This window comes from Paramisgurnus dabryanus, chromosome 21, assembly GCF_030506205.2.
Source record: "Paramisgurnus dabryanus chromosome 21, PD_genome_1.1, whole genome shotgun sequence".
In the NCBI taxonomy this organism is placed as follows: domain Eukaryota; kingdom Metazoa; phylum Chordata; class Actinopteri; order Cypriniformes; family Cobitidae; genus Paramisgurnus; species Paramisgurnus dabryanus.
Genome location: NC_133357.1, coordinates 23,067,867 through 23,095,769, shown reverse-complemented (window position 1 = coordinate 23,095,769; position 27,903 = coordinate 23,067,867). Strand labels below are relative to the sequence as shown.

The following is a 27,903-nucleotide window of genomic DNA, read 5'->3' as shown; positions in this document are numbered from 1 at the left end:
ACTGTGTACTGTACTGCAGGCAATTAAAAGTCAATTATTATTTGCACACTTCAGTACACCAATGTCAATTATGATTGGTCTAAAGCTGTGTGTCCTTGGTGTTTTTGTATGCCAAGTGTATCTCATATTGGTGTTATTTTTATTCAACTTTACTTATTTGTTGATTAAAGCGGTCACAGCTAATTTGCTGATCTTGTATTTAAAGAGACACTCCACTTTTAAAAAAAAAATAGGCTTATTAAACCATTTTTAAGTTTAAGCGTTTTGGAATCCATTCAGCTGATCTAGCGCTAGCACTTTTAGCATAGCTTAGCATAATCCATTGAATCTGATTAGACCATTAGCATCGCGCTAAAAAATAACCAGAGAGTTTGGATATTTTTCTTATTTAAAACTTGACTCTTCTGTAGTTACATCGTGTACTAAGACCGACGGAAATTTTAAGTTGCGATCTTCTAGTTCGATGTGGCAGATATGACTTTGCTGCCGTTCCATGGGTGCAGCAGGCGCAATGATATTACTCACTGCCGGAAAATAGTCTCCCGCTATTGAAACTTACCAAGGGGACTATTTTCAGGCGCTGTGTAATATCATTGCAACTCTTTGGTCATTTTTGAGCTCGATGCTTAATGGTATAATCAGATTCAATGAATTATGCTAAGCTATGCTAAAATGAATTTTGTAGCAAAACCAATGGAATTGACTTGACCAATTAGCCAAAATATTAAAGGTGCAATATGTAACTTTTTGAAGTATCTCTTGACAGAAATGCAATATAATATGCATAACTATATTATCTGTGGTGTACAAAGGCCTTACATAATCAACTGTATTATTTTTATTACCTTGGAATGAGACATATTTATCTACATACACCTTACAGAGGTCGCTGCCATGTTTCTACGTAGCCCGACAAATGCTCTACAAAGTGCTTTTTGTCCCTATGTTGTCTCAGATGATGAGATGTTTGTCCTGTGGTAGCAACCTTAGCTTCTTAAAGGTGCACTCAAGAATTTAATCCTCATGAAAAACTATAGTACTTTCAAATGCATGTTCAAAATGATATACATTTAAATGAGATTAAGACTCATTAACAAGATGAAGTATTATCAGTAGCTCATTTTAAGCTTTTTATTTCACGTGGAGCGGCTCGCCTCATGGGGGCCGCCATGTTGATATCACATGACCGGATGAGTATTAACTTCTTTTCTCGTTACCCCCCTGTTGTGGAATAAATGAGTCATAGCTGAATAAAATTTTTACAGATAGGAAAGATACTGTAAACAAAAATGACTAAGTGCACCTTTAATAAACAATCAGACGGGGGACATGAGATGACTGTAGGAATCGTGCAACGCATGAGTTTGCAGATCTGTGTGGGTTTGGTCTTTATTAACACTTGTCTTTCTGTGTATTTGTCTTTCTGTAGGTGCAGTGGAGGAGCTGTACGGCATCGACGTGAGTGTGTATGTGTGTGTATGCTGCTCAGTGGGATGTCCTCAAATCTACCCAAAGTGCTGATACTGGGGGCCATCGCAGCGGCCTCTGCCTTTGTGGTCACCATCCTTATCGTATTGGTGTGTGTGGGGTGTCAAAGGTAATCGAACACACACACCGGTCAGTATTGGACAAAGGGTCGCATTCACTAATCAATCTGGCAATTTTTTCAATTTATATGCACTTAATATCCGCTTAACTCACAACACGTGCGTACGCACATAAAAGTTTTTTACCGGAGCAAAACAGCTATAAAAAGTAATCCATGATCTTGTTAATTATTTGGTAAATTCTTTTTATTTTAATATTATGTTATTATATACCTTATAATTATGATATTTGATTATAGCATACTTGATAATTGCGTACATGTGGTATAAGTCGTTCTTGCATTGAGTAAAGAAGTTTTTATTGAATCAGGATTTGTTTATGAAAACATCATATGCACATTTCACGCATAATTTTGTGCCTATGCATGCTTAGCGAATGAGACCCAATGTGTTTCTTAGTAAATGGAGTAAGAAGGTCTTGCATATAATTTAGTTATCAATCATATCCTGATAGGAAGTGCAGTAATTTGTGTTTTTGTAATGTAACTAAATAGATAGTAAAGTTAGAGGACAAACCTGCAAGAGAGGCGGAACTATCAGATGCTGTGTGAGCAAAGTTCACCTGCTTAGATGGTTCCCCTTCAGTCTAGCAATGCCTGATGTCATGCTGGGCAAAATAATAACATCAAAACTGACATTAAAAGAAAACATAAGGATTTTCATAGACTTATTATGTTATGTGTTTGACGTCATTTGCTGTCAGGGAAATCACTTATGGTTCCTGTTGTGTCCCAAGTGTTCCATTAGGAACAATATAACACTCGAAAATTCATACACTAGATGGTCAAGTACATAGTGCACAGTTTAAGAGCATTAAGTATATAGTGCATTAGACACATCTTGTTACTATTTAGCATGTTGCTAGCATGTATCGACAAATACGACTTCCGGAAGACGCACCCAAACTCCTGGCAGGACGCCTCCTGTAAAAATGCCACGTATGGCCACCCTATATTTAACATGGTGCAAGCATGTATTAGGACTATCTAGCATGATGCTAGCCTGTTTTAGAACTATTAAACATGGTGTTAGCATGTTTTAGAACCAGTGGCCGGGGACTTCATTTTCGAGAGCGCATGATGCGAAACTCGTCACAACATGTATGTAGCCCATTGTGTGGTTCATCATTTCAAAATGTGTTCGGCACGTCAAGTGAACCTTTGTGCATCAAGTGTCATGCCAAAAAAAGTGCCTGCGGCACACTAAGGGGTTTATGATAAAAGAGACGCTCACGTTTGTCAGATACTCACAAAATCTCATGTGTAATCAGAGTTTAGGGTTAAGTTCGTCTCTTGGGAGTATTTTGTGAACTTTTATCATAAACGGTTTCGATGCGTGTGCAGCAGGCACTTATTTTGACAAGACACGTGATGCACATGGTTCACATGACGCAACAAACACATATTTTGAAAACACGAGTAACACACATGACACTCCGAACACATATTTTAAATTGTGCCCCTCGGGAAAGGAGAGAAGTCACCAGCTGCCACTATTTAGAACTATTTAGCATCTTGTTAGCATTTTTTAGTTTTAGAACTATTTAACATGTTGTTAGCATTTTTTTGTTTTAGAACTATTTAACATGTTGTTAGCATGTATTAGAACTTTATAGCATGTTGTTAGCATGTATTGGGACTATCTACCATGATGGTAACATGTTTTAGGACTACTTAGCATGTTGTTAGCATGTTTTAGAACAATGTTTTAGAACAAATTGTTAGCATGTTTTAGAACTATTTAGCATTTTGCTAGCATGTTTTAAAACTGTTTAACATGTTGCTAACATGTATTGGGACTATCTAGCATAATTTAAGCATGTTTTAGAACAATTTAACATGTTGCTAGCATGTTTTAGAACAACGCTGCTGAAAAAACAGCATCAAACCAGCATGGGAATTATACTGGTCTATGCTGGTTTAGCTGGTGGTCACAGCATACCAGCACCAAAACACAACATATGCTGGTATGACCAGCATGGGATGCTGGTGCTAATGCTGGTTTAGCTGGTGCTAATGTTGGTGCTGATGCTGGTTTGATGCTGGATTAGCTGGTGTTCACTAGCAAACCAGCACCAAAACACAACATATGCTGGTCTTGCTGGTATGCTGTTTTTTTCAGCAGGGAATTTAACATGTTGTTAGCATGTTTTAGAACGGTTTAACATGTTTCTAGCATGTTTTAGAACTATGTTGGTAGCATGTATTAGAACTATCTAGCATGATGTTGGCATGTTTTAGAGCTATTTAGCATATTGCTAGCAGTTGGGTGATTCTCTGAATTGGGTGCCCTTTAAGTCCCCCAAACTTACTTCAAAGATTTTTAATTAAAGGAAATCACAAAATGCATTTTAACGCAATCAATTAATAGAACCAGGTGCCTTTGCATTATAATGCAACAAAAATGCTTTTATTTTATTTTAATTTATAGATATGGGTTGCCGAAGTAGTAGACAACAAGCATACTTGCATGTCCCCACTAACCATCATTACATTTTCATTGAATATCAAACAAATAAAAACTGCAATTAATGCAAAATAGTTACTGCTAATTTAATCATACGTGGGTTTACTTTAACTAAAATATACATATGTATATAAAAATGCATTAATTATATATGAAATTGCAATATTTATACACGTCCTCCAGTTTGTTTTCAACCCCGTCACGCCATACTATTTACCCCCCTATAAAAATAACGGATCAATCCCTGTGGCATCACACCCAGAAAGTGATATCACACAAGTCTCTTGAAGAACATGCTGCAAAGAAAGGCAAGTGTCAGAATCTTTTCTTACATTTATTTCATGTTTTTCACTGTCAGATTAAGATTGTCAGGCTCAACATTTCAACTCTGTTGTATTACTAAATGATAGTAAATGATGTGACGGGGTTGAAAATTTGACACTTTTTAGTAGAGTACTCAATTGTAGACTTGTTATATTGTTATGTGACCTGTTAGAAATAATCGATTATGGTATTTTATGTTCAATAAAACCAAATTGAAAGATCGATTGATGTTTTTGATCAATTAATCCTTAATTCTTTTGATTTAATGTTAAATACTTATTAAAATGTTTGTTTGTTTTTGCCAACTTTAATAAAATACAATTTTATTGAATGTGATATCATTAATTTTACAGGTAAGAAATCCATGCTATATTAAATGATGATCATCACTTCAACCCTGTTATAATTTTCAACCCCGTTATGCTGAGTTCAACCCTGTTATTTGATAGTTTTTATTAATATTTTGGTGATAAAACGACAAATTAGGTCAAAGTTTGTTTTGCTGTGTGCAGAATTTACAGGACAGTCTGAAAAAATATGAAAGCCTGATTAAATTCTAATGTTAACGCATATTTTGTGATAAGATATGAAGACCAATGTTAGATACAGTTTTCATGACCTGATTTGGTATTCAAAAGGTGAGCATTAAAAAAAAAATTCTACATGCAATAAATGATATCAAACAAGGGACATCTCATTGAAAAGCTTCTACAAGAATTTACTTGAAAATCTTTTTAAATCATATTTAAACAGGGTCCAAGTCCAAGTGGAAAAAAACACTCAATATTGATTAGAATTTCATGCCTGAGGTGGGAAAATGTATTTTCTTAAAGGTTTGACTAATCCACTATCACATGAAATGATCAAAAATATAACTATTTAAGGTATATATTTAAAAAAAAGTATGACCCAAAAGGCACCCAATTCAGAGAATCACCCAGTTATTAGGACTATCTAGCATGATTTTAGCATGTTTTAGAACTATTTAACATGTTGCTAGCATGTTTTAGAACTATGTAACATGTTGCTAGCATGTTTTAGAACCATTTAGCATGTTGTTAGCATGTTTTAGAACTATGTAACATGTTGCTAGCATGTTTTAGAACTTTGTAACATGTTGCTAGCATGTTTTAGAACTATGTAACATGTTGCTAGCATGTTTTAGAACTTTGTAACATGTTGCTAGCATGTTTTAGAACTATGTAACATGTTGCTATCATGTTTAAGAACCATTTAGCATTTTGTTGTCAGCATGTTTTAGAACTATTTAACATGTTGCTAGCATGTTTTAGAACTATGTAACATGTTGCTAGCATGTTTTAAAACTATTAAGCATGTTTTTAGCATGTTTTAAAACTATTTAGCATGTTTTAGAACTATGTTACATGTTGCTAGCTTGTTTTAAAACTATTAAGCATGTTGCTAACATGTTTTAAAACTATTTAGCATGTTTTAGAACTATGTAACATGTTGCTAGCTTGTTTTAAAACTATTAAGCATGTTGCTAGCATGTTTTAAAACTGTTTAGCATGTTTTAGAAGTATGTAACATGTTGCTAGCTTGTTTTAGAACTATGTAACATGTTGCTAGCGTGTTTTAGAACTATTTAACATGCTGCTAGCATGTTTTATAACTATGTAACATGTTGCTAGCATGTTTTAGAACTATTTAGCATGTTGCTGGCATGTCTTATGACTATCTAGCACTTTAAATTTAAAAATAGGTTTGACTGGCTGTCAATGGTTTTTCAGTTGGAAAAAACCAAGCGTGCCGCACAAGCCCTGAAAAGTGAAGCCAAAACGTCTCGATCGCCCCCCAGTGACTAAAAAAATTAATTACACTTCAATTATCTTTTTTCCGAAGCTGGTTTCTGTCATTTACTGTAGTTTTTATCACGCTGATGTAAATTCAAATGTTTGTTTTTAAAATAGGTTTGTGTTTAGTTAGTTATTTAATGATATAAAAACAGTGGTGTCACGTCATGATTGACAACTGTGATATCGTGTGATATGCGCATTCTACGAGAGCGAGGGCGGGGTTTTGACTACGCGGCTTCCCTTCCTGCTCACTACTGCGCATGACTGATCCCGAAATCGCTATTGCGCAGACTCAAGACCCAAGATGTCAGCGCCATATCGGGACACTGGTGGCTTCACTTTTCACCTATGGAAGAGAGCGAACAGGCGTCGTCCATCTTTTTTTACAGTCTATGGAAAAAACATTTAGAATGTGATCCCAACGATACTCTGCTATTCTCTTTCATTTCATTATTAAAACTGTAGTTAATTATAATTATCATCCATAGTGTGAGCTGTGAACAGCCTTTTAGATTTGAACATTGCTTTAATTTAAGTCTATGGGATTTTGGGAATGTTTGGAAGTCTGATAAGGGAATTACAAAAGTTGGATCAGTTAGAAATGATTAAGTAACCCGAGTCATGCTCAGGGTCTGAAACAGTTTGGTGGTTGTAGCTCTAGATAGAGATAGGGTTTAAAATTGAGTCTCAGAAGAAAAGAAGCAGCTTAAATAGTAGATCAGCATAATTATCTTCTAACCTCAACAAGTAAAATCGCACCCACAAGTGAAATATCATCAATCATAGAGATGCAAGCACCAGGGGAAGATCTGCATCTTAACAAATATGAGATTATTAGCATACAGTGCCGGCCTAGCGGTGTAATAATTGAGATATGCATTCGCGTATTTGCATTTAAACAGTTTGTGAGACATACAGAACAGACATAGAGAATCGCTATTGAAAACATCAATCGATTGTCAGCCCTCATCATTTCTGAGCTGTGTGTATATCTGCACACATAAAAGTCTTTCTGTACAGAAGCACCCACTCATACGTTGAAAGTAATGCAACGGCATCTTAAAAAGTCTGCTCCACTCTTCTACCAGGGCGCCACCTTCTCTTCTCTTTTTTCTGTTATATCTTTCTGTCTCTATCTTTCGTACCCCGCTGCGGAGCGACTTGATGAATGCTAATATGACTCAAGCAGATTGCGCGCCCTCTGTAAGAGCCTTTTCGCAGAGAAACAGCCTTAACTTAAGCTCTGCTTCGGATGCTCATTTGTGACAAAGACTTTTGCTCAGGGACGTTGCAAGGAATGAAACTTTTCAGCAAATCAGTTTCCCGTACTTTCAGGCGGAGGTCTATTTCTGTTTTGTGTAATGCTGCGCAGAAAAGATGAATAGGGACTGCGTTTGTCTGTTGCATTTTTACCACAAAGTCATGTTTTTGCTGTACTGCAGAAAAACAAGCCTTGCTGTGAATCGCTCCAGCAAGGGAATACTAGCAAGTTGTATGCGTGTTTATCGGTTACAGTTGTATATTTATATTTTTGCGTTTGGCAGATGCCAAGGTGTATTCTCCTAGGTGTCTATAGATTTTAGTACAGACTGTGTAAAAGTAAAGTAAAATGTAAATGCACAATTAAATCTGGATCCTTAAGGAGAGGAACCAAGGAGATATTATCACCCATTTATGGTGGCAGTAGCACCACCACTGTGAAAACAACAGTATATCCATTTGGAAAAGCACCAAATGTAGGCGTCATTCATCATGTTACCAACACATCACATATCACTTCGTCATTTTTTGTCATTTGACAGAAAATTAATATGACAATTCTTCAAAAATACAAGTTTAAAGCTCCATTGTATAATTTTTAGGAGGATATCTTGACAGAAAAGTAATATAATATACATAACTATATTATCAGTGTTGTATAAAGACCTTACATAATGAACTGTATTATTTTTATTACCTTAGTTTGAGCCGTTTTTATCTACATACACCCTGGGTCCCCTTGCATGGAAGTCGCTGTCATGTTTCTACAGTAGCCCTAAATGGACAAACTGTTCTTTGAAACGTTTCATCGGACGCACGTGCGGTGACGTGATACGCGTCTGAGGTGCGTTTCCCGAAAGCAACTACGGTTGCAAGTTCTGTCGTTACCAATAGAGTTTAATGGTAACAACGACCATAGTTAGCTAACGATGCTTTTGGGAAACAAACCCCTGGTCGGAACTTTACTTCCGGTTTCAGTTGTTTTTAATGTTTTGACTAGTTGCTAAACTGAACTCAAAAAAAAATCTCGTCAAAAATAAAAAAATGTTTTGGTTTCCTAGGTAATCTACGTGTTGTTTATTTTGTGGGTGTTATATAAATAAATTACGTTTAAAGTACTTTGTTGTTGTTTATTCTTAGCGGAGTTTACAGGAAGTTACGCGTTGACCACGAAAGCCGCTTGTTTGTGTTGTTACTGCTGAAACCATCTATAGTGCGTGTTTTGTCACTATGTTGTCTCAGACCACAACGTGTTTGTCCTGCGGTGGCTACAGTAGCTTCTTTATGCATTTTGAAAGGGGGGGTGAGCTGTGGACTGAGACGTTGGTTGCAATTCACAATCTCACCACTAGATGCCACTTAAATCTACACACCGGTCCTTTAACTTGCAGATAAAACTGCCGTTTTGTCTGTAATACTGATTAATTGTTCGTCTTACAACAGAGCATCACCAGTATTGTGTTTCCACCCATATTACACATGTAGGTTTCCTTAATGAAAGCATCTACCAAATTATATAAATTTAAACCCATGAGCTTGGCATTGCCAAGAAAAATTGCTAGCCCGACGTCCCGGGGATATTGTGCTTTTCAATCGTGCTATCAAAATGCATCCCTGTCCTGCCCGTCGGGCTATCTTGACTTATAGGGAGGAAAAATATAAATGCGTTCTCTCACAGATTTGGATGGGTAATTGTGGTGTATGAAATTTAGGCATTGGGTATTTAAATTGCATTTGAACGCGTGCTCGAGTTTTACTTTCACTTTCGCGATTGCGTGAAGCCGCAGTACAGGAAGCAATCCGTACTGATTTCTCATGGATTTTTTGTGCAAAATCCTCCTCGTGCTGTCAGTCATTACTATCCTCACGTAAAAAAATTGAATCTCTCGCCGCAAGCTTCAAAGTGATATAGAAAATTTCGAAAAAGGCTACAGTAGTCTATATGTGACTCTGTGCAGAATCGCTCTCAAAGCGACAGTAGCCCCTATTATTTGATCCAAACTGTGAGTTTTGTGACCCATTGAACCACTATTAAATAGTGAGTATATCTGGTGTGGAGATGAGCAGGAACAGTTAGTGTGCAATGAAATCCAGGTTTTTTTTTGTTTGTTAAAAAAACAACAGCATCAAAACAAAAACAAGAATAGCAGATTAAACATTGTGGTTAGAGGACCTTTTTGCTTTGTATTTGCAAAATTTGGCCCGGGGTAAACTAATTGAGGAGCCCTGTGCTATGCCCACAAAGTCAAGTGGCATTTCTTATCTGTGACTTCAGTTAATATTTCAGAATCTGAAGTTTATAGATATTTCACTTCAGTTAAAAGCAAATATTGGTACTGATTATTGTAATTTTATTGTGTTATTTGTTTTGATAGATGTTTTGTCTCAATATTCTACAGTAAAAGCAATGTATTTTTTATTTGGGCTACTTGCATTCATTTCGTCTACCAAAAACTAAAGAGTGCCTGCCTGAAGGGGTACCAGGGATTTTGAAATTTTGCGAGCCCTGCTTACACATCGCTTAATCAATCGAGCGAGCTACAGGAAAACACCAAGGTTGCTACAACAACAGAGATATTTATTGTTCAAGACTTTCCAGAGAGCTGGTCGGAAACTTAACAGACTGAAGAGATGCAAAACAAAGGTCACTAGCGGCCCAGACGTGACAGTGGGTTTTATCTTCATGATAAAAAACAACACATGCAGCTCACTGTTCAGCAAATGTTTAAGTAAACCCAGGAGAAAAGGTTCAGGCGTTGCTGTTTCATAGACTTAATGGTGTTATTAGTTACGTTAGAGTTCATAGATGTTTTGCATAAAATGTATCATAAGATATAACAGTAGAAATAAATGAGAAAGTTATTAAGATATAAAGTATATGTCTTACTGTGGCAGTACCCTTTAAACAGGTCCTGTGCATTTAGTTACAGATATGTATACATTTGGTACCAATATGTACCCTTGAGGTAATATGCACTGTTTTGCACCAATATGTACCTCTGAATTTTTTGTCTAGTACAGTGTTTCTCAACCAGGGAGCCAGGTCCCACTAGAGGCTCCATGAGGGCTTCAAAATGAATTAAAATTATTCAAAATTAGACAACACAATTATTAAAGGTCCACTGTGTAGATTTGTAGCGGCATCTAGAGGTAAGAATTTCAACCAAAGGCTCAGTATACAGCTCATCCTTCTCCTTCGAAACGCATAGAGAAGCTACGGAAGCCACCATAGAACAAACATTTGATGAGACAACATAGTGATGAAACGCTGTTTGTCCGTTTAGGGCTATATTAGAAACATGATGATGCAAAATGACGGCTTCCATGTAAGGCGACCCGTGGTGTATGTAGATAAAACGGCTCATATAAGGTAATAAAAATAATACAGTTCATTATGTGAGGACACCCCTGATAATATAGTTATGTGGATTATATTGCATTTCTGTCAAAAGATCCTCTGAAAAGTTACACAATGCACCTTTAAAATAAGATAAAACAGCTTTGCTTTGGTTATATTTGTAACAAATATAAATCTGTCAAGCTCTAGCATATTTTATTTTGTAGAAGTTATGAGTGGGGGGCTTCAAGTTTTGTTGTGAACAAAAGAGGGTCCTTGAAGTGAAAATGTTGACAACTGATCTAGAAGCAATTGAGATGTAACAGTGATCTGTAATTTTTCTTTCTTATAGAAAACCTGATGTCTTGAAATGTTAGAATTTCAATTCCGTTTTGGTCTACTATGCTAATTTGGGATAAATGTATTCTTTATAAAGACCTGAACTTGTGCAATAGACTCGCTTCTTGATCAATTCTGTACTAAAGCTGCATACTCAGTATCACAGCGCAGCTGTTATTTTGCTGCGTGCAGGTTTGCAGTACATACGCTGTAGACACAGGGTCACTAATACCTCAGGTGCAAACGTGTCCCTTTGGTCTCCTGAGTTTTCTGACCTTCACAGGGGAACAGAGCGATGCTGCCTTTCAGATCTACAAACAAACAGGAGACTGCGTCATACCACGACTCCCAACAGACACCAAAGCCGTATGGATGAGGACATATACAGCAGTATATTCATATAGCTTACGGTTTATTATAGTGCTTCGTGATGTTTTTTATAATCATGGAAATCTATGTGTCCCATAAAGGAGCAGTTCACCCTAAAATGAAATCGGCCGTCATTTACTTATACTTATATGACACAGCCTACAACAGTATATGAACATTTGAAGAATTATACACTGCAAGAAATTAAGGTACAAAAGCTGACACTGAGGTAGTACCATTTCAAAAAGTACCTTTGTACCTAAAGGGTGTATACTGTGTTTGAATTATGTCAAAGATTATGGGGGTTCCCCTAGCTAAGCCCCACCCCCCAGCCAAGGCCCCCCCATCATTATAGGGTCGCCGTCATTTCACAAAGTAAGATGTTATCTTGGATCAACATTTTTTGTTGGTCCTGGTTTCAGTAAAGATTACTTAATATAATATCTAAAAATAATAAGTAAAGATTCTTACCGTCCACAAGGTGAAAACAATCCACACGCAGAGACATTGATTTGTCTGTCAATTCCTCCAGAAAACACATGAAGCGCACTTGAGAGTTTACATTTATTTCAGACAGAAATCTTTTGGATCAGTTTATTGGGAAATTGGGACAAATAATGGATATTATCGCTTTGTGGCATTTTAAATTCATGTATTTAATATTAATAAAAACCAGGGGACCCCCAATTTATATTTTTGTGCTTTATAAGGGACCCATCAACACTTACTGGAGGTCCAGGACCTCCCCAGCCCCCCAGAATTCGAACACTGGGTGTATATCAGTATATCATACATATTGGTACTTCGGAGGTACATTTTGATGTACGTAAATGGTACATATTAGGACCCTTTAAAATGGTACCATCCTAGTGACAGCTTTTTTACCTTTATTACTGACAGTGTACTGTACTAATTGTTTATGATTACACTCTAAAACAAATTGTGCTGTTTGTTTCAACCAATAGTTGGGTAAAATATGGATATGCCCAAGCATTTGGGGGTTAAATTAACCTATGCTCAGTTGTTTCAACTAGGGAAGTACAATATTGATAGAAATGTGCTGTGCGGTAACTTGCAAAATAATTTGAAATACAATATGCGGTATGGTGATGCTTTTAGTTTATTACTTTTTTAAAATTACATTAAACAAATGTAAAAACTAAACTTAAATAATTTATATACATAATTTTTGACTATTTTGGAAAAGAAAGCATTACTCTGTCTTACTAATCTCTCTGCTGTGGCATCGACCTAAAACTATGACTACACATAACTTTAAAAATATATTAAACTCATTCAGTTACTGCTGTGTGCATATTGTGATATTTGCAATGTTACTGTAATTCCTATATATCTTGCAACCCTAGTTTCAACCCATGGTTGGGTGAGTCAAATGTGCACATTTTATGGGTTAATTTAACTTAATGTTTATATTAAGTTAATATAAAAATGTTATAAAATTAATTTAATTTAACTGTTGGGTTTGTGTATATTTTATTCAACCTTGGGCTGAAACAACCCAACATTTAAGCTTCGAAATAAATATAAAATATCGTAACAGCGCTTTGTATTATTCTGAAGCTTCTGAATCCATATTCATAAAAAAATTTCATTCAATTTTCAGAATAAAAGTTTTTGTTTACATAATATAAGTGTGTGTACTGTCTATAATAATTATCTTTATATAATAGACACACATAAATGTATAATTTTAAGAAAAAATATATTTATATAATAAAATTTTATTATATAAATAAATAATGAATAAAAGTTTTTGTATACAAAAAATAGGTGTGTGTACTGTGTATAATAATTATGTTTATATAAATACACACACATAAATGTATAATTTTAAGAAAAAATATATTTATATAATAAATATTTATATTTATATATAATATAGATTATATATAAATTTAAATATGTATATACACATGCAAATATTTCTTAATTATATACATGCATGTGTGTATGTGTATTTATACATAATTATTATACACAGTACACCCACATATATGTAAACAAAAACTTTTATTCTGCAAAACGCTTATTCGCGACTAATTGTGAGGCAGCACTATTCAGTTTACTCAATTTAAGGTAAGGGTTGATATAAATTTATATAAGCTACATTTAAACAAACAAAAAAATTGTAAATTAAAAAACAATAAAAAACTTTTGTTTAAATGTAGCTTAAATAAATGTATTGCCACCACTTACCTTAAAAAATGGAGTAAATTGAATTAATAATTTTTTTCAGTGTGCTTTGAGACACAGATCAGGTTTAAACACCTTCGTGTTCACAGCAGAAGGAAAGTCACGAGGCTTTGGAGCAAATAATGAGAAATTTTAGTCATTGTAAAGCGAGTTGGAGAAAGTCCTCTGTTTCACGACTGCACGTAAGTGCGAGAGCTGCGATGTTAAAAATGAAGTGAGAGTGTGAAGAACAAAAAGAGGTGTAAGAAAAAACGAGTGTGTTTTGCAGGATTGTTGAAGAGAGGGAAGCTGTAATGGATGTCACACCAGATGTGTGTTTGTGATTGCAGAAGAAATGAGGAGCAGCGATTGTCAGGGTTTCCTATCAGTTCTTTATCTCTTCCAAGCAAGCAAATCATCCTCCTGAACATGTGATTTTCTCTAAAATAGATATCGCCACCTTACCCCCACCTTACAGTCCTAAACATTTATTGTGATTTACAGTGTGATGATATGGTAACATGTCACATACATACAGCATTTCAGACACGTTAAAGGGATACTCATATGTTAAACACAAAAGAAGATATTTTAGTAAATGATGGTAACCACACAGCTCAACGGCACCCATTCCATAGCACTGCAATCTTTTCCCGGGCCCCGCCATTCCTTGTGAGCGGAAGTAAAGAAAGATCGTTTCGAGATGATCATGAGGGCACTTTTTTTATAATGAAGCTCACAAATAAGTCGTCCAAAACTATTTTATTTCATTGTGACTTTAAGCGATACATTAATAGCAACACTAATGAACGTGTTTTGCCTTCAGATAACTAAAATGCTTCTGTCTTTTTTTGTCCACAGAAAAAGCAAAAGCAAGCATGGCCACTCGAACGGAGGGGGTCAGAAAGCCGAAACAGTGAGTGTACATAAGTACAAAGATACCCACAATGTGTTTGTATGGATGTGCTTATGATATCGGTTTGTGTGGCAGGCTTCTCTGCGCCAGTCCAAGCTGAAGTCCATGAGCAAATCTGACACCCGCCTGCATGACATGCACCGGCTGTCCTGCAATGCTAATGGTGAGAGAGTGAGAGCGAGATGGTTTCATAAAGAGTCATGGTTCACACGTACGCGCATATGCAACGGTCTGCGCTTGTGCATGCTGAGCATTGATGTCTCCTGAGACTTGTCATGGTGATGTGTTTACTACTTGATGTTCCCTTTGCCATGAACATGTGATGTATGTAAGACCTTGACACACATTTGTCAAGGTCTTACTCAGCGAGCAATAGCCGCCATTTCATCGTCTAGGTTCACTATGGACCCAATATATTTTGGCTATGAGTAAACATGTAATCATAATATCAAAAGGATAATAAAGTCAAGTAATTAAACTCAACATAAAATATTATAAGACCCCTTTGACTCTGAAAATAATTTGAAGGTTTGGATGACATCACTAAGGCTGCTATAAGTCCAACCAGAAGTGTTTCAGGACAGGAGGGCAGTAGTGTTCCACTATTGATTTTGATTAACAATCCCGTTTTCACATCACCATTCTGAAATACATCACATTACGGAAGTAAACTGGGTTGCTAATGATGTCTCATGTTGACTTCAAAATCATTTTACACTCTGTATGCAATGTGTGATGAGATGACATCATCAAATAGTAATGCTCTGCCCTCTTGTGTTTGCCTGAAGTAACTTCAGAAACTGTGGTATACATTGCAAAAAAGTCATATCAACATGCTTTTATGTTACTTTAACATATCAGATTAAGTTAAGCAATTTCTGCCTGGTTTTTGGTAGTCTTGTTTTTCAGTGTACTGCAAAAAATGACTTTCTTACTTAGTATTTTTGTCTTGTTTTCAGTGCAAATATTAGAAAAACTTCTTAAATTAAGATGCTTTTTCTTGATGAGCACAGTGACCTAAAAAATCAAGTCTAGTTTTTAGACAAAAAACATAAAATTTAATTTGTGCTTAAAACAAGCCAACAAACAAAAAATCTGCCAATGGGGTTATAAAAATCTTATACTTTTAATTTACATAAAAAAACTTACCCCTTTGGCAGATTTGCTTGTTTTACGCACAAATGTAATAAAAGTGTGTATTTTTTTGTATAAAAACTAGACTTATTTTCTCACTCATCATGAAAATACATCTTGATTTAAGAAATTTTAGATATTTTTACTGAAAACAAGACAAAAATACTAACCAAGAAAGTCATTTTTTGCAATGTGTAAATACACTGCAAAAAATGATTTTCAAGAAAACAAATTCTAAAAATATCTAAAAATTCATAAATCAAGATATATTTTCATGATGAGCAAGAAAATAAGTCTAGTAAATATCAAATTTAAGTGATTTTGTGCATAAAACAAGCAAAAAAATCTGCCAATGGGGTAAGCAAAAAATCTTGACATTTTTGTTAAACACTAAATTCAAGAAAAATTCAAGAAAAACGTGCTTACCCCACTGGCAGATTTTTTTGCTTGTTTTATGCACAAAATCACTTAAATTTGATATTTTAGGTTTAAAAACTAGACTTATTTTCTTGGATCGTTTTGCTTAATATCTTAATTTAAGAATTTTTTGATATTTTTACTGAAAACAAAACAAAAATACTAAGAATTTTTCTTCTTGAATTTTTTTTTTTTTTTGCAGTGTATAAATTTTTTTTTTCTCTTATAGATGTATATATTTTTGCATTAATATATATTTAAAAGGCAAAATGAAAAAAGCTAAAAAAGCTAAATGAAATAACATATGGATCTTGTTTTCTCAAAACAAAACAAAAAATTTAATTAAGTAAGTTTATGCATAAAACAGATAAAGTATCTGCCAGTGGTGTAATAAAACTTAATTCAAGTTTCAACTTAAGTTTACTTTTCTTTCCCCATCAGCAGGTATTTTTACTTTAAAGGGGTTATAAAGTGTTGCTAAAAAAACATGACTGATGTTTACGCGGTTTACAGTGAAAAAAAAACATTATTTTCCGAATACGTACACTATTGTTGCTCATCTATGCCCCGCCTTTCAGAAACATGTGATTTTTACAAAGCTCACCGTTCAGAAAAGCGTGGTGTGCTCTGATTGACCAGCTATCCAGTACATTGTGATTGGCTAAATACCTCAAGCGTGTGGTGTGGGGCCCCCTACTGGCCACAAGCGGTTAACTTATTTAATGATTTCTTATTTAACAATTGCGGCCCAGATACATAGAAAAATCTAACACACTACGGACAAAAAGAAGACCCTTGCTTAAGGCAGTGGTTGGTTTCCCAACTGGGAGGGGCGGAGTTATTAAAAGGAGGGCGTGTTAAGTTTCGAAAGGGTGCTGCGTTTATTCAGACCTAAATCTAAGCCACTTACATAAAGAATGTGATACGCAGAATGATAAAAATTTCTTAAATGAAGATGCTTTTTCTTGATGAGCAGAATGACCCAAGAAAATACGTATAGTTTTTAGACCAAAAATATAAAATTTAAGTGATTTTGTGCATAAAACAATCAAACAAATCTGCCAATGGGGTAAGCAAATTTTTCTTGAATTTTTCTTGAATTTAGTGTTTAAGAAAAATGTTCAAGATTTTTTTGCTTACCCCTTTGGCAGATTTGTTTGCTTGTTTTATGCACAAAATCACTAGCCTGGGTGCCAGCTGATCTTAACCCCGCCCACAACATTTTGACTAGAATTGAGTATGACAACGTCAGGCTACAAAATCACTTAAATTTGATATTTTTGGTCTAAAAACTAGGCTTATTTTCTTGGGATGTTTTAATCAATTAAATTTTTAGATATTCATCAGATATTTATAATTTTTTGCAGTTTGTATTTCCCCTTTATAGTTTAACTTTTATGTTTTAAGCATAGAATTACTTAATTTTTACATTTTTCAGAAATTAAGACTTAATATCTTGAATCATTTTGCTTACCAAGTAAATCTCGATTTAAGAATTTGTACATATTTACGCTGGAATTTTTTATTTTTTAAATAAAAAAATTTTTATTAGTGCTTTGACTTTTTATTTTTTATATCTTATTTTGATATGCTATCAATACTTCAATCTTTTTAAACTGTTTAATCCTATCCCACTTTAATCTGCGAATGACAGGCACTCCCAGAAGTCGTCCAGCCAGCATGGACCTCTTGCTCCTGCACACCCGCCGCTCCAATTCTGACCTCCGACCCGGGGGCTCCGGTCACCAGCAGCCTAGCACGGCCAACGGCTCTCAGAGCGAACGTGAGCACACTTACTCTGAAGTCGGTCGCCGATCCTCTCCGACGATCCACCCCGCAGACGACGGGTTGTACGAGAGCGTCGGGATAAAGGGCGCGGGATCTGATGCTGGTGCACCACCCTCCATCCCTCCCCAGACATCTTCCAACGCACCCACACTATGCTCCGCCAACAGTCCGTCGGTCAACAGTAACGGGCGAGGGAGAAGGGGCGTGAGCGGCACGAATCCGGAGGTGACGGCAGAGTACGCCTCCATACGGAAGGTGAAGAAGCTGGAGCGCAGCAGGAGAGAGGAAGTGCTGGATGATGGAGAGAGGGAGCAGCATAGCGTTTCCAGTACTGAGTCATCCAGTGGGACGCTGCACAGGAAAACAGTGGAACCATTTCATCTGACCAATTTCCCAAAGGTGATTAGGGTGCACACAGGCTCAAAATACCCTGCTAGAAACAACAGGCCCAAGCATGACCAAACTGGTCTTAGCTGGATTAGGTTAGCCTAACTAGCATCTCAGCTTTCAGATGGATTATTTAGCTGGCCAGTTAATCCCATCTAATACCAGCAAACAGACCAGTCTAACCAGGCTGAGTGAACAAATAAGACCATCAAACCTGCTTAGGTCATAGTTCCTGTTGCTCGTTGGTAGATCATTGCATTATTAGCAACACAAAGGTAGTGGGTTTGATTCCTAGGGAACGCAGAACAGGGTAGTAAGAAATCATAGTTATTGTATAGTGGATATATGTATGCAAAGCTTTATGTATAGTGGTGCTTGTTTAGACAAACTGTACTGTTTCTTATAGGGTTAACAGTAGATACCATATTAACAAAAATATTCAGAGATGATGAACTCTAACCAGATCACACTAGCAAGCCGCAAGCTAAACCCTACCAACCATTAACACCTTAGCAACTATATATAGCAACCCATTTAAACCTTTCATTTTTTTAATGACACATTTTGCAGATGCTATTCACCAAAGCAACTTAGAGTGCATTCAATCTATACCTTTTTTATCAGTATATGGCCCAGAGTCACCTTAGTGTTGTTATCGCAATGCCCTATAACGTGAACTACATCAACACATTATTCATAAATGTAAAGGTATGTGATTTATAAGTCCAGATAGGGCCCTACAGTTTCAGAAAAAAAACATGGTCAAAAAAATATTCCAATGTCACTGGTGCGGTACCTTTTCAAAGAGTACATCTTTGCACCTAGAGAATTTATATTAGTAACTTAAATGTACATATTGCTACCAAATGTATACATATCTGTACCTAAATGGTCCATATAAGGACCTTTTTAAAGAGTACTGCTCAGCTTGGGACCATTTTCTGAGCATTTTTTCATACAATGTAGCAGTGCAGCTTTTCATTTTGACCACTAAGGGGTGCTGCATCATATCAAAATATCTTACATATGCAACTGTGTGGAAGGACACAGGTAAATTAAGGCAGTGGTGCCCAAACTTTTTCAGCGTGTGGCCCCCCTTGTGTACGGTGCATTCCTTCGCGGCCCCCCAAAGAAAATTTGTGACAAAAAACTGTTCTAAAACTTTTTAATAAAAAATATTAAATTATACAAAAAAGTACTGCTTTTGGCTAGTAGCCTTATTTTTTTAGGTTTAATTTCACAGAATTCATGATAAATTAATGTATTTCATAAAATGTCATAAAACTGGGGCCCCCCGGCACCATCTCGCGGCCCCCAGTTTGAAAATCACTGAATTAAGGTACAGGGTAACTCTAAGACATATTTAAACAGTGATTCAAATATTACAAAGTGATATTAGGCCAAATTAAAGATATAAATAAATATACAGCACTGTACAAAAGTCTAGTGTCACAATGTAAAAATTCCTTGTTGCACTTCAATTTGAAATTAAAATAATTTCAACTTTCTTGACTAGTGAGGAGTTGCTATAAATTATAAAAATAAAGTTAAAATAACTTATATATAAATATAACTTTCTTTTTTTTAACTCCTTGTCAAGAAAGTTTAAATTTATTGTAAATTCAAGTTGATTAAACTAAAAAAGACATAAGTGCAACAAGGAATATTTTACAGTGTACTTATTAAGATTTTTCCATATTTTAAAATAATTGTAAACGAATCAAAACTATTAAACACAAAGGTAACTTTGGAAATTATGTTGCGAAGCTTGCTATACTTTAGCCTAGAATTTGCAGAAATGTTCGCTTGTCATTTTGTCAAGCATCTCACCTTGAGGTGGGTTATAAACATTATGGATGGATCTTATGGGCTGCTCTTTTATTTTTCAGTCAAAGTCATTTAATTAAAAACACTTAAACTAAAAGGGGCGGCTTACCGGACAGGGATTAGACTAGTCCTAGACTAAAATAAATGTATGAGCTGTCCAAACTGAAAACAACTATCGAAAAATACACCAGTGCCCTTTGTTTTGCCTCAAAATGCACACAAGTAATGTTTTTAGTAAGGCATGTTTGTTAAAACTAGTTATATTTCATAATTAAACTAAGTCCTAGTCCTGGTTTAAGACAATCCCTGTCCGGGAAACCACCCCAAAAAGTTAAAAAAAGTTTGGAATGTTGACCGAAATGTAAAAAAAAAAACTTTAACTTCCAGCAGCTGGGGTGCCGGAAAAATACCGTAAAATAATGGGCACAATAAATTAAAGAAATTTCCCGTATACAAAAATACTGTTTTACTTTAATCTTTTAATCTGAAGATTATATATGTTTAAATGCTTGAAATGACTTTTGTAGACACAAATATATATTTGTGCCAAACATATTCATTTCTACAATAGAAAATTAAAATTTAATAAAAAAAAATCTTTTTTGAAATGAATTACACACTGAATATTGAAGAAAGAGCAGCCAAAAAGAGCACATAATAAATGTGAAGTAATTCAAAAATTTATCTCAGAGTGAGAAATCAAAAAGCTGCTTGGTAAAATGTCATGAGTAAGATTTTGCAGCTAATACACTGTAAAAAGTGAAAAATGGATCTACTTAAATTTAGATCAATCACTGTAAAACATTTCAAGCTGGTTAAACTTCATCTGCTAAAAGTTCATCTGCTGCCTTAAAATTGTGAGTTAAATATACTTGAAGATATGCTTTGTTTCAACTCACATGTAGTTAAGACAATGTGTAACTTTACGTTTAACTTTTTGGAAACTTACAAACATGAGTTTAATATTTAAAACGTTCAAAGATTATTTGAATTAAATAGAAAGAGTAAGAACACATAACTTAATGAGGCTTTCATGTTTTACAGTGATTGATAACACTTTAAGTGAGAAAATCTAAGTTAACAAAACTTAAAATAAAAAATTGAAGGTAATTTTTTTTTAACTCATGAAAATCTGTTTAAGTGCTATAGTTGGGCCCCCAGTGCTTCTAGCCAGCTAGAAAATGTGAAAAAGCTCAACCCATTAACTTAGTTTTCTCTGCAAGCATGTGAAAAAATAGGTCATTGAAATTTGGCTCCCCTTGTGATGTCAAAAGGGGATCTCTTTTTTAATAATACCGCCCCTTAATCTGCACTATCCAACCACGGCACTGTCATTTAGTGCATAGATACGCTTATTTGCATTTTAAAGGACACACCCACAAACGGCACATTTTGCTCACACCTACAAAGTGGCAATTTTAACATGCTATAATAAATTATCTATATGGTATTTTGAGCTAAAACTTCACACATGTACTCTGGGGACACCAACGAATTATTTGTCATCTTAAAAATGTCAAATACAAACTACTTCCCAGTTAAATGATGACAATTATATTTTAAGTAAAAAATATATTCAATTTTTTGGGTGAAACTACTTGACGTTATTTTTTAAGTCAATCCAACTTTCACTTTTTACAGTAAAGGTAAAGGATGCAGATGATCAAATATAACAGCGTTTGGATTTATTTTGTATACGTCTCAACATAATTCCCAGTTATGCCATAGTTTTTATAATTATTCTGTAATGTGAAAAATATAAATAGATGAGTAAGCTATTTTCAAACTTTATGTTGCATAATGGATAATTATATAATATCATTATTATTTTAGCATAATCATAGTATAAGTGACCCAACCATTTTAAACAGATTTGTATATAAATATATATATATATATCATATAATCAGTTGCTCTAGCTGATCTACTTTGCTCCCTGGTCTTGTCTGTTATTGTGTGTGTGTGTGTGTCATCTGTTCCCAATTCTGTGTCCCAGTTCCCTATATTCATGTCAGTCCGTCAGCTGATACCTGCTCATATTGTGCATGGCCTTTAAGGAAAGATAAAGTTTGCAGTCATGTGGAATGATGGTGCCTTTAAAATGGAAAACACACACACACAATGATCAGCAAATGATCCAATCTTCCTCTTAACACAACTCCAGTTTATATGTGTGTGTGTGTACGTGCCATTCTGCCACATATGGAGATGAAAATCTTCTTTGTCACAGGTTTTTGTTGATTGATGGCTTGTTTACACAGGCACGCTATTGTATTTGGTGTTTGTGTGTGTGTGTGTGTGTGTGTGTGTGTGCATACCTGTCCTTCTTAACCTGACTTTGTTGTGTGATCACACACACCTATGCCATTTAATGTTTAAGCAAAGCCAAGTAGTAAAGTATGCACCCCTCCCTTTATAAATCACCGTACACGGGTATGACCTGCATTACATCCGAGTCTGAAAGTTAGTGGAATGTGTGTGTGTGTGAGTTACAGGGGTGTAGTTTCCCAATAATCAAAACTAGCAGTTAAACCCCTCGCATTATTTATGCAATAATTCAAGAAAATATAGGTTCAGTTGACATTTCAACCCCTCCGATGTTGAAGCCAAATCTACGTCCTCGGAGAGTTTTGCACGCATGCAGCACATGTGGCGGTGCACTGGGCTTGATTATGTAAGATCTGCTGGCGGCCTGCCCGGCCTGCCTTGTGTTTTTTTGTTAAAGGGGAACCGCAAGCAGGTAGTTGGTTCGGCCAGGGAAATAAATTGCACCGAACACTGTAGCCATTCATCTGCTAGAATCAATCATTCATACGGGAGGCTTGTTTCTGTGTCTTTAATCACTGACTCTGTACAGCTCGCATATCTGCTCTCTTAATGATTAACTTTGAACATTTCCATTGCCGAAACTAATCATCTGAGCTGCTACTTACTGGTTTATCCAACACTAAGTTTTGTTATGCTTATGAATAGTTGTTAAAAAAGTTTCAAGTTTTTTAAAGACTGACAGAAACGGATGCAAAAGATATGAATCTTATTTGAGTACAGCAGCATTTGATTTTATCACTTGTATCGTGCTGCTTGGCATGTTAATAAGCAACATTAAATATAGTTGTGTTGCATATGCAAACGCTTTTTTCACTTCCACACACTGTATTTTAAGGTGCCGAAACATGGACATATGTTATATTGTGCACCGTAAACACAATCATAGCTTCGAAAACACAGGAAAAACGGGACCTTTAATATAAAGTATTACACTGTTTTCATTAAGTCATTTGTCTGTTCAAACAAAAAAAGTGTAAATGCCAGAGCAACACAACTACGACCAATTAGAACAGATATTGGAGTGTTTTTCCGGGCAGGGTTTAAACAAAACCGGGACTAGTAAAGACAAAAGTATAGTCTATTTTTTATGCATACACAAGGGTTTGTGTACAGTGCGCATGACACAGTTTTCATCATCAAAAGAGTGCGTGCATACTGTATGAACTTTTGAAATTATGCGTACATTGTACAGGGAAAAAAACAATAAGTAGAATTTACTTAATTTTTATTTTGAAAGTTTTTGCAAAAAAAAAAAAACTTCATGTAGTTTCAACACAAAATTATTAAGTCAATTTTCTTCTCACACATTTAAGTGTATTTTATATGATAAAATTAAGTTGAATTTAATGTTTAATAGAGTTTACTTATTTTATTTAGTTAAATCTACCAAGGCACATAATCATTTTTTACAGTGTACATGTAGCGTCAAATTTCTGTGTACACATACACTGTAAAAAAAATCCGTAGAAATTACAATGTTATTGCAGCTGGGTTGCCGGTAATTTACCGTAGATTTAAATTTATGTTATTTACTGGCAAGAGTTTGTTCAAAGTTAAATAAATTTTAAATATTAACAAGTCTTTATCTTTACAGAATAAAACTATATAATAACAGTCTCATGCAAAGCATTCTGGGAACCAGAAATCATCATCAACCTTTTTCAGTTTTTTGCTTCAGATTTTGTTTTCCAGAACGTTTTGCTTGATGCTGTTTTTTTAGTTTTACTCTGTAAAGACCAAGACTTGTAAATGTTTAATGTTCATTCAACTTTGAACAAAATTCTGCCAGTAAATAACTTAAATTTAAATCTACGGTAAATTACCAGCAACCCAGCTGCAATTTCTACGGATTTTTTTTACAGTGTACGAGTCAAATAAACTATTTTGCAAGGCTGTGCGTTCGACCATGCACGTACATAAAAAAAGACTATACTCTGGGGAAAAGGGGAAAAATTTATGAGACTTTTTAAAATTGTACAATACGTATTTGGTGCCCCCAGAGTACGTATGTAAAGTTTTAGCCCAAAATACAATATAGATAATTGATTATAGCATGTTAAAATTGCCACTTTGTAGGTGTGGGCATAAATGTGCCGTTTTTGGGTGTGTTCTTTTAAAATGCAAATGAGCTGCTAAAATGCAAACACTGATTGCCATGATGGTGGTTTGTTGAAATTAAAACTCCCTTTTCTCTCTCTTTCTCTGCAATAAATGGCAGTGCCGTTCAGATTTATTATTATAAAAGAGATCCCCTTTTGACATCACAAGGGGAGACAAATTTTAATGACCTGTTTTTACATTTTTGCAGAGAATGGTTTACCAAAACAACTGGGATGTTCTTTTTCACGTTATCTAGGTTGATAGAAGCACTGGGAACTCAATTATAGCACTTAAACAAAAAAGTCAGATTTTCATGATATGTCCCCTTTAAGTCTAACCAACCTGTGTATTCTTCTTCTGGCCAACAGGAGGCAGTCTTCATGGGCAACGGCGAGCAGTACATTTGGAAACCACCAGAAGAAGATGAAATCATCGTGCCAGGAGTTCCTCCTATAGAGAACGGACACAGTCATCCCACTGCCGTGGAGGTAAACTCTCGGGACGGACCCTCGCTATTTCAGTACCGCAGACGGGGTCATGACATCCGTTTATAGGGTTCCGTATAGGGATCACGTTTCAGGCTTTGACCTCTGACCCCTAAAACTCAAGACCACTTGTGTACATTTTGGACCTCATTCGGTCTGTTGTGTGCTGATAAAGAGCGTTCTCTTGCACAGGAAGTGAGAAGGGTGAAGCCCACTGGGGTGGGGGCGTATGACAGATTATGACAGAGGACCAAAAGAGAAAGTTTAGGCTTTTGTCTCTCTCCCCTCTATCGGTTGCTGGCGTGGAATGGCATGACTAACAGGGCAGGTCAAAGGTCTTTGGACTGTGCTTATTGACTGAGTTGGTGTTTGGGAGACAGGGAGAGAAGGACAGTCTGAAATCTCTGGGTCAACTTCCAATCGCCAGTCGAAATTTTTTACAGCACACATTAAGTCTACTCTACACCGCAAACATTCGTTTTTTATCTGCTTCAGTAAGATTAAATGTACTAATAAACTTTGTTTATTTAACTTAGGCGTGTTGGTCAGTAGTGTTATAGTGAGCTGAACTCCCTTAGGTTCGGGCTGTCATGAAGGCGTTTTCTTTCTTAAGAAAATGGTTTTGCCACAGTTAAAACCAATGGTAATCAAAATGCCAAAAGAAATTGTAAAAAATCATAACCTGAATATACTTCGCTACTCATTCCTTCTCCTGTCTAGACACACCCAGTTTAATATCATGAATTGTATGGGCGTGACACAAAATCTGTTTCAAATCACTTAACACATTATATTGCATATGGATTTATTAGTTATTCTTGCTAAGACAAGCCACGCCGTTACTATTGCTCATGCTTAATACCATAGACTTAGATTGTGCGTGGGACCCGAGTCCCTTCTAATGACCAGAATATCTGAGAATACCAGAATATTACATAAAATCATCCTACATAATTGTTAAATATATAATAATGATGTATTATGTATAATGTATAGAACATTCTGTGAAATAAAACCTTAATATATTTTATATTGATTAAGGTCAAAGATCAAAAGCAACAGACAGGGTCACAATTTTGTGTTATGTATTAAAATGTCTAGCATTAAAAATACAGTTTGTCGTTACAGTTAACCGAATAAATAATTTCTTAACATTTTAAGTGCTTATTGACTATCTAAAAATCTGATTCAGACAAAATATCATTGTAATGATGTTAAGTCATGTAAGTTATTTCAATTTTCCATTTACCAAATGAATATCCTGCATAATAATTCTCATTTTAATACAAGCACACCTGACAGTAGATGCGTTTATACATGTATGTATGCTACAAGTCATATAAGTTTGAATTGCTACGGTAGACTGCATTTGTAAGAAGTGATCTAAAGTAGAGAGAGAGAGAGAGAGAGCGCATAAGAGGAAGGAAAAAACCTTAAGGCTTTCTCAACAGCTGCAGAGGAGTTTTGAAACCCCTGTCGTCGTGATTTCCTCTTGTTCTCTGCAACGTGCCGCACAACTCTGTAAACAATGTTCGACAATGAAAAGTTGAAGACATCAGATGGGCTCGGATACATTTGGGAGTTTTAAGCACTACATCAAACAGACATTGAGGTCAGAGTTAGCCTGAGTACAGACACATGCTCGTCCTCATGCACGGCCTTCATATTACAGCACAGCCAAATAACTGTGTGAACGTTGCAGCTGTTAAAGGGATAGTTCACCCAAAAACGAAAATTCTGTCATCATTTACTCACTCTCACGTTGTTACAAACCTGTATACATTTCTTTGTTCAGATGAATACAAAGGAAGATATTTTGAGAAACCAAACCGATCAGAAACCCCATTGACTTCCATGGTATTCTTTTTTAAACTATGGATGTCAATGGGGCTTCTTAAAAACATTCCTGAAAATATCTTCCTTTGTGTTCATCAGAACAAAGAACTTTTAACAGGTTTGAAACAACATGAGAGTCAGAAAATGATGACAGAATTTTCATTTTTGGGTAAACTATCCCTTTTAAGGAATAGTACATACAAAAAATCCTGCCATTGTCTAAAGCAGTGTTTCCCAATCTTTCTCGAGTACCCCCTCCCAGAAAGTTTTAGATGTCTCCTTATTTAAAACCCCTGATTCAACTCATCAGCCTCCTTCCAGGGGTGCGTTTCCCAAAAGCATCGTTAGCCAACGAACATCGTAAGTTCCATCGTTACTAACATCGTTCAACGATTTGGTGTTTCCCGACCCTGCCGAAAAAACAATAAAACCATTACAGAAAATTCTAATGGTTTCCATTAAAATACCAATAGGAACCATTAGCTTTTACCATTAAAACCACTACACTGTAGTGTGTTTTGGGCCATATTCCATTAGAACCAATACATATTCCATTAGAACCAATACATAGAACCAATAGAACCAGTACATACCATTAGAGACCAAAAAAACCAATACACTGGAGTATGTTTTGGGCCATATTGCATTAGAACCTATAAAATTCCCAATAAAACCATTAGAATTTTCTGTATTGGTTTTATTGTTTTTTTCGGCAGGGGAAACCATCGTTCAAACGAACATTCGCAAACTGCATCGCTAACTTGTGTTGTTGGAACGACAGCTCTTGACCTGTCGTTAGAAGCATCGTTCCTTGTTATTATCATATGTAGACTTCTGTTGATCATGCTTTTGAACAAAATAAGCAAAAAACATGTAGTACAGTCTATAATTCTAAATATATTACAATTTTATTTTACGTCTTTAAATTTGTAAACAGAATTAAAGCGCTGCATTTGAAAACTGGGCATGTGCA

At 35.5% G+C, this 27,903-nt stretch overlaps 1 protein-coding gene across 2 annotated transcripts in view; it reads left to right on the top strand.

Moving 5' to 3' along the window:
* The window catches only part of LOC135775799 (uncharacterized), a 78,196-nt gene that overhangs the window by 37,782 nt on the left and 12,511 nt on the right, over positions 1-27,903 (top strand). For both annotated transcript variants that reach the window (XR_010543940.2, XM_065286300.2), the window contains exons 2-6: positions 1,430-1,597; positions 14,574-14,628; positions 14,704-14,791; positions 17,834-18,366; positions 24,978-25,097. Coding sequence is in view for 1 of the 2 variants with exons in the window: in XM_065286300.2 (XP_065142372.1) it covers positions 1,479-1,597; positions 14,574-14,628; positions 14,704-14,791; positions 17,834-18,366; positions 24,978-25,097 (915 nt within the window). In the remaining variant the exon portion in view is untranslated. The remainder of the gene's footprint in view (positions 1-1,429; positions 1,598-14,573; positions 14,629-14,703; positions 14,792-17,833; positions 18,367-24,977; positions 25,098-27,903) is intronic.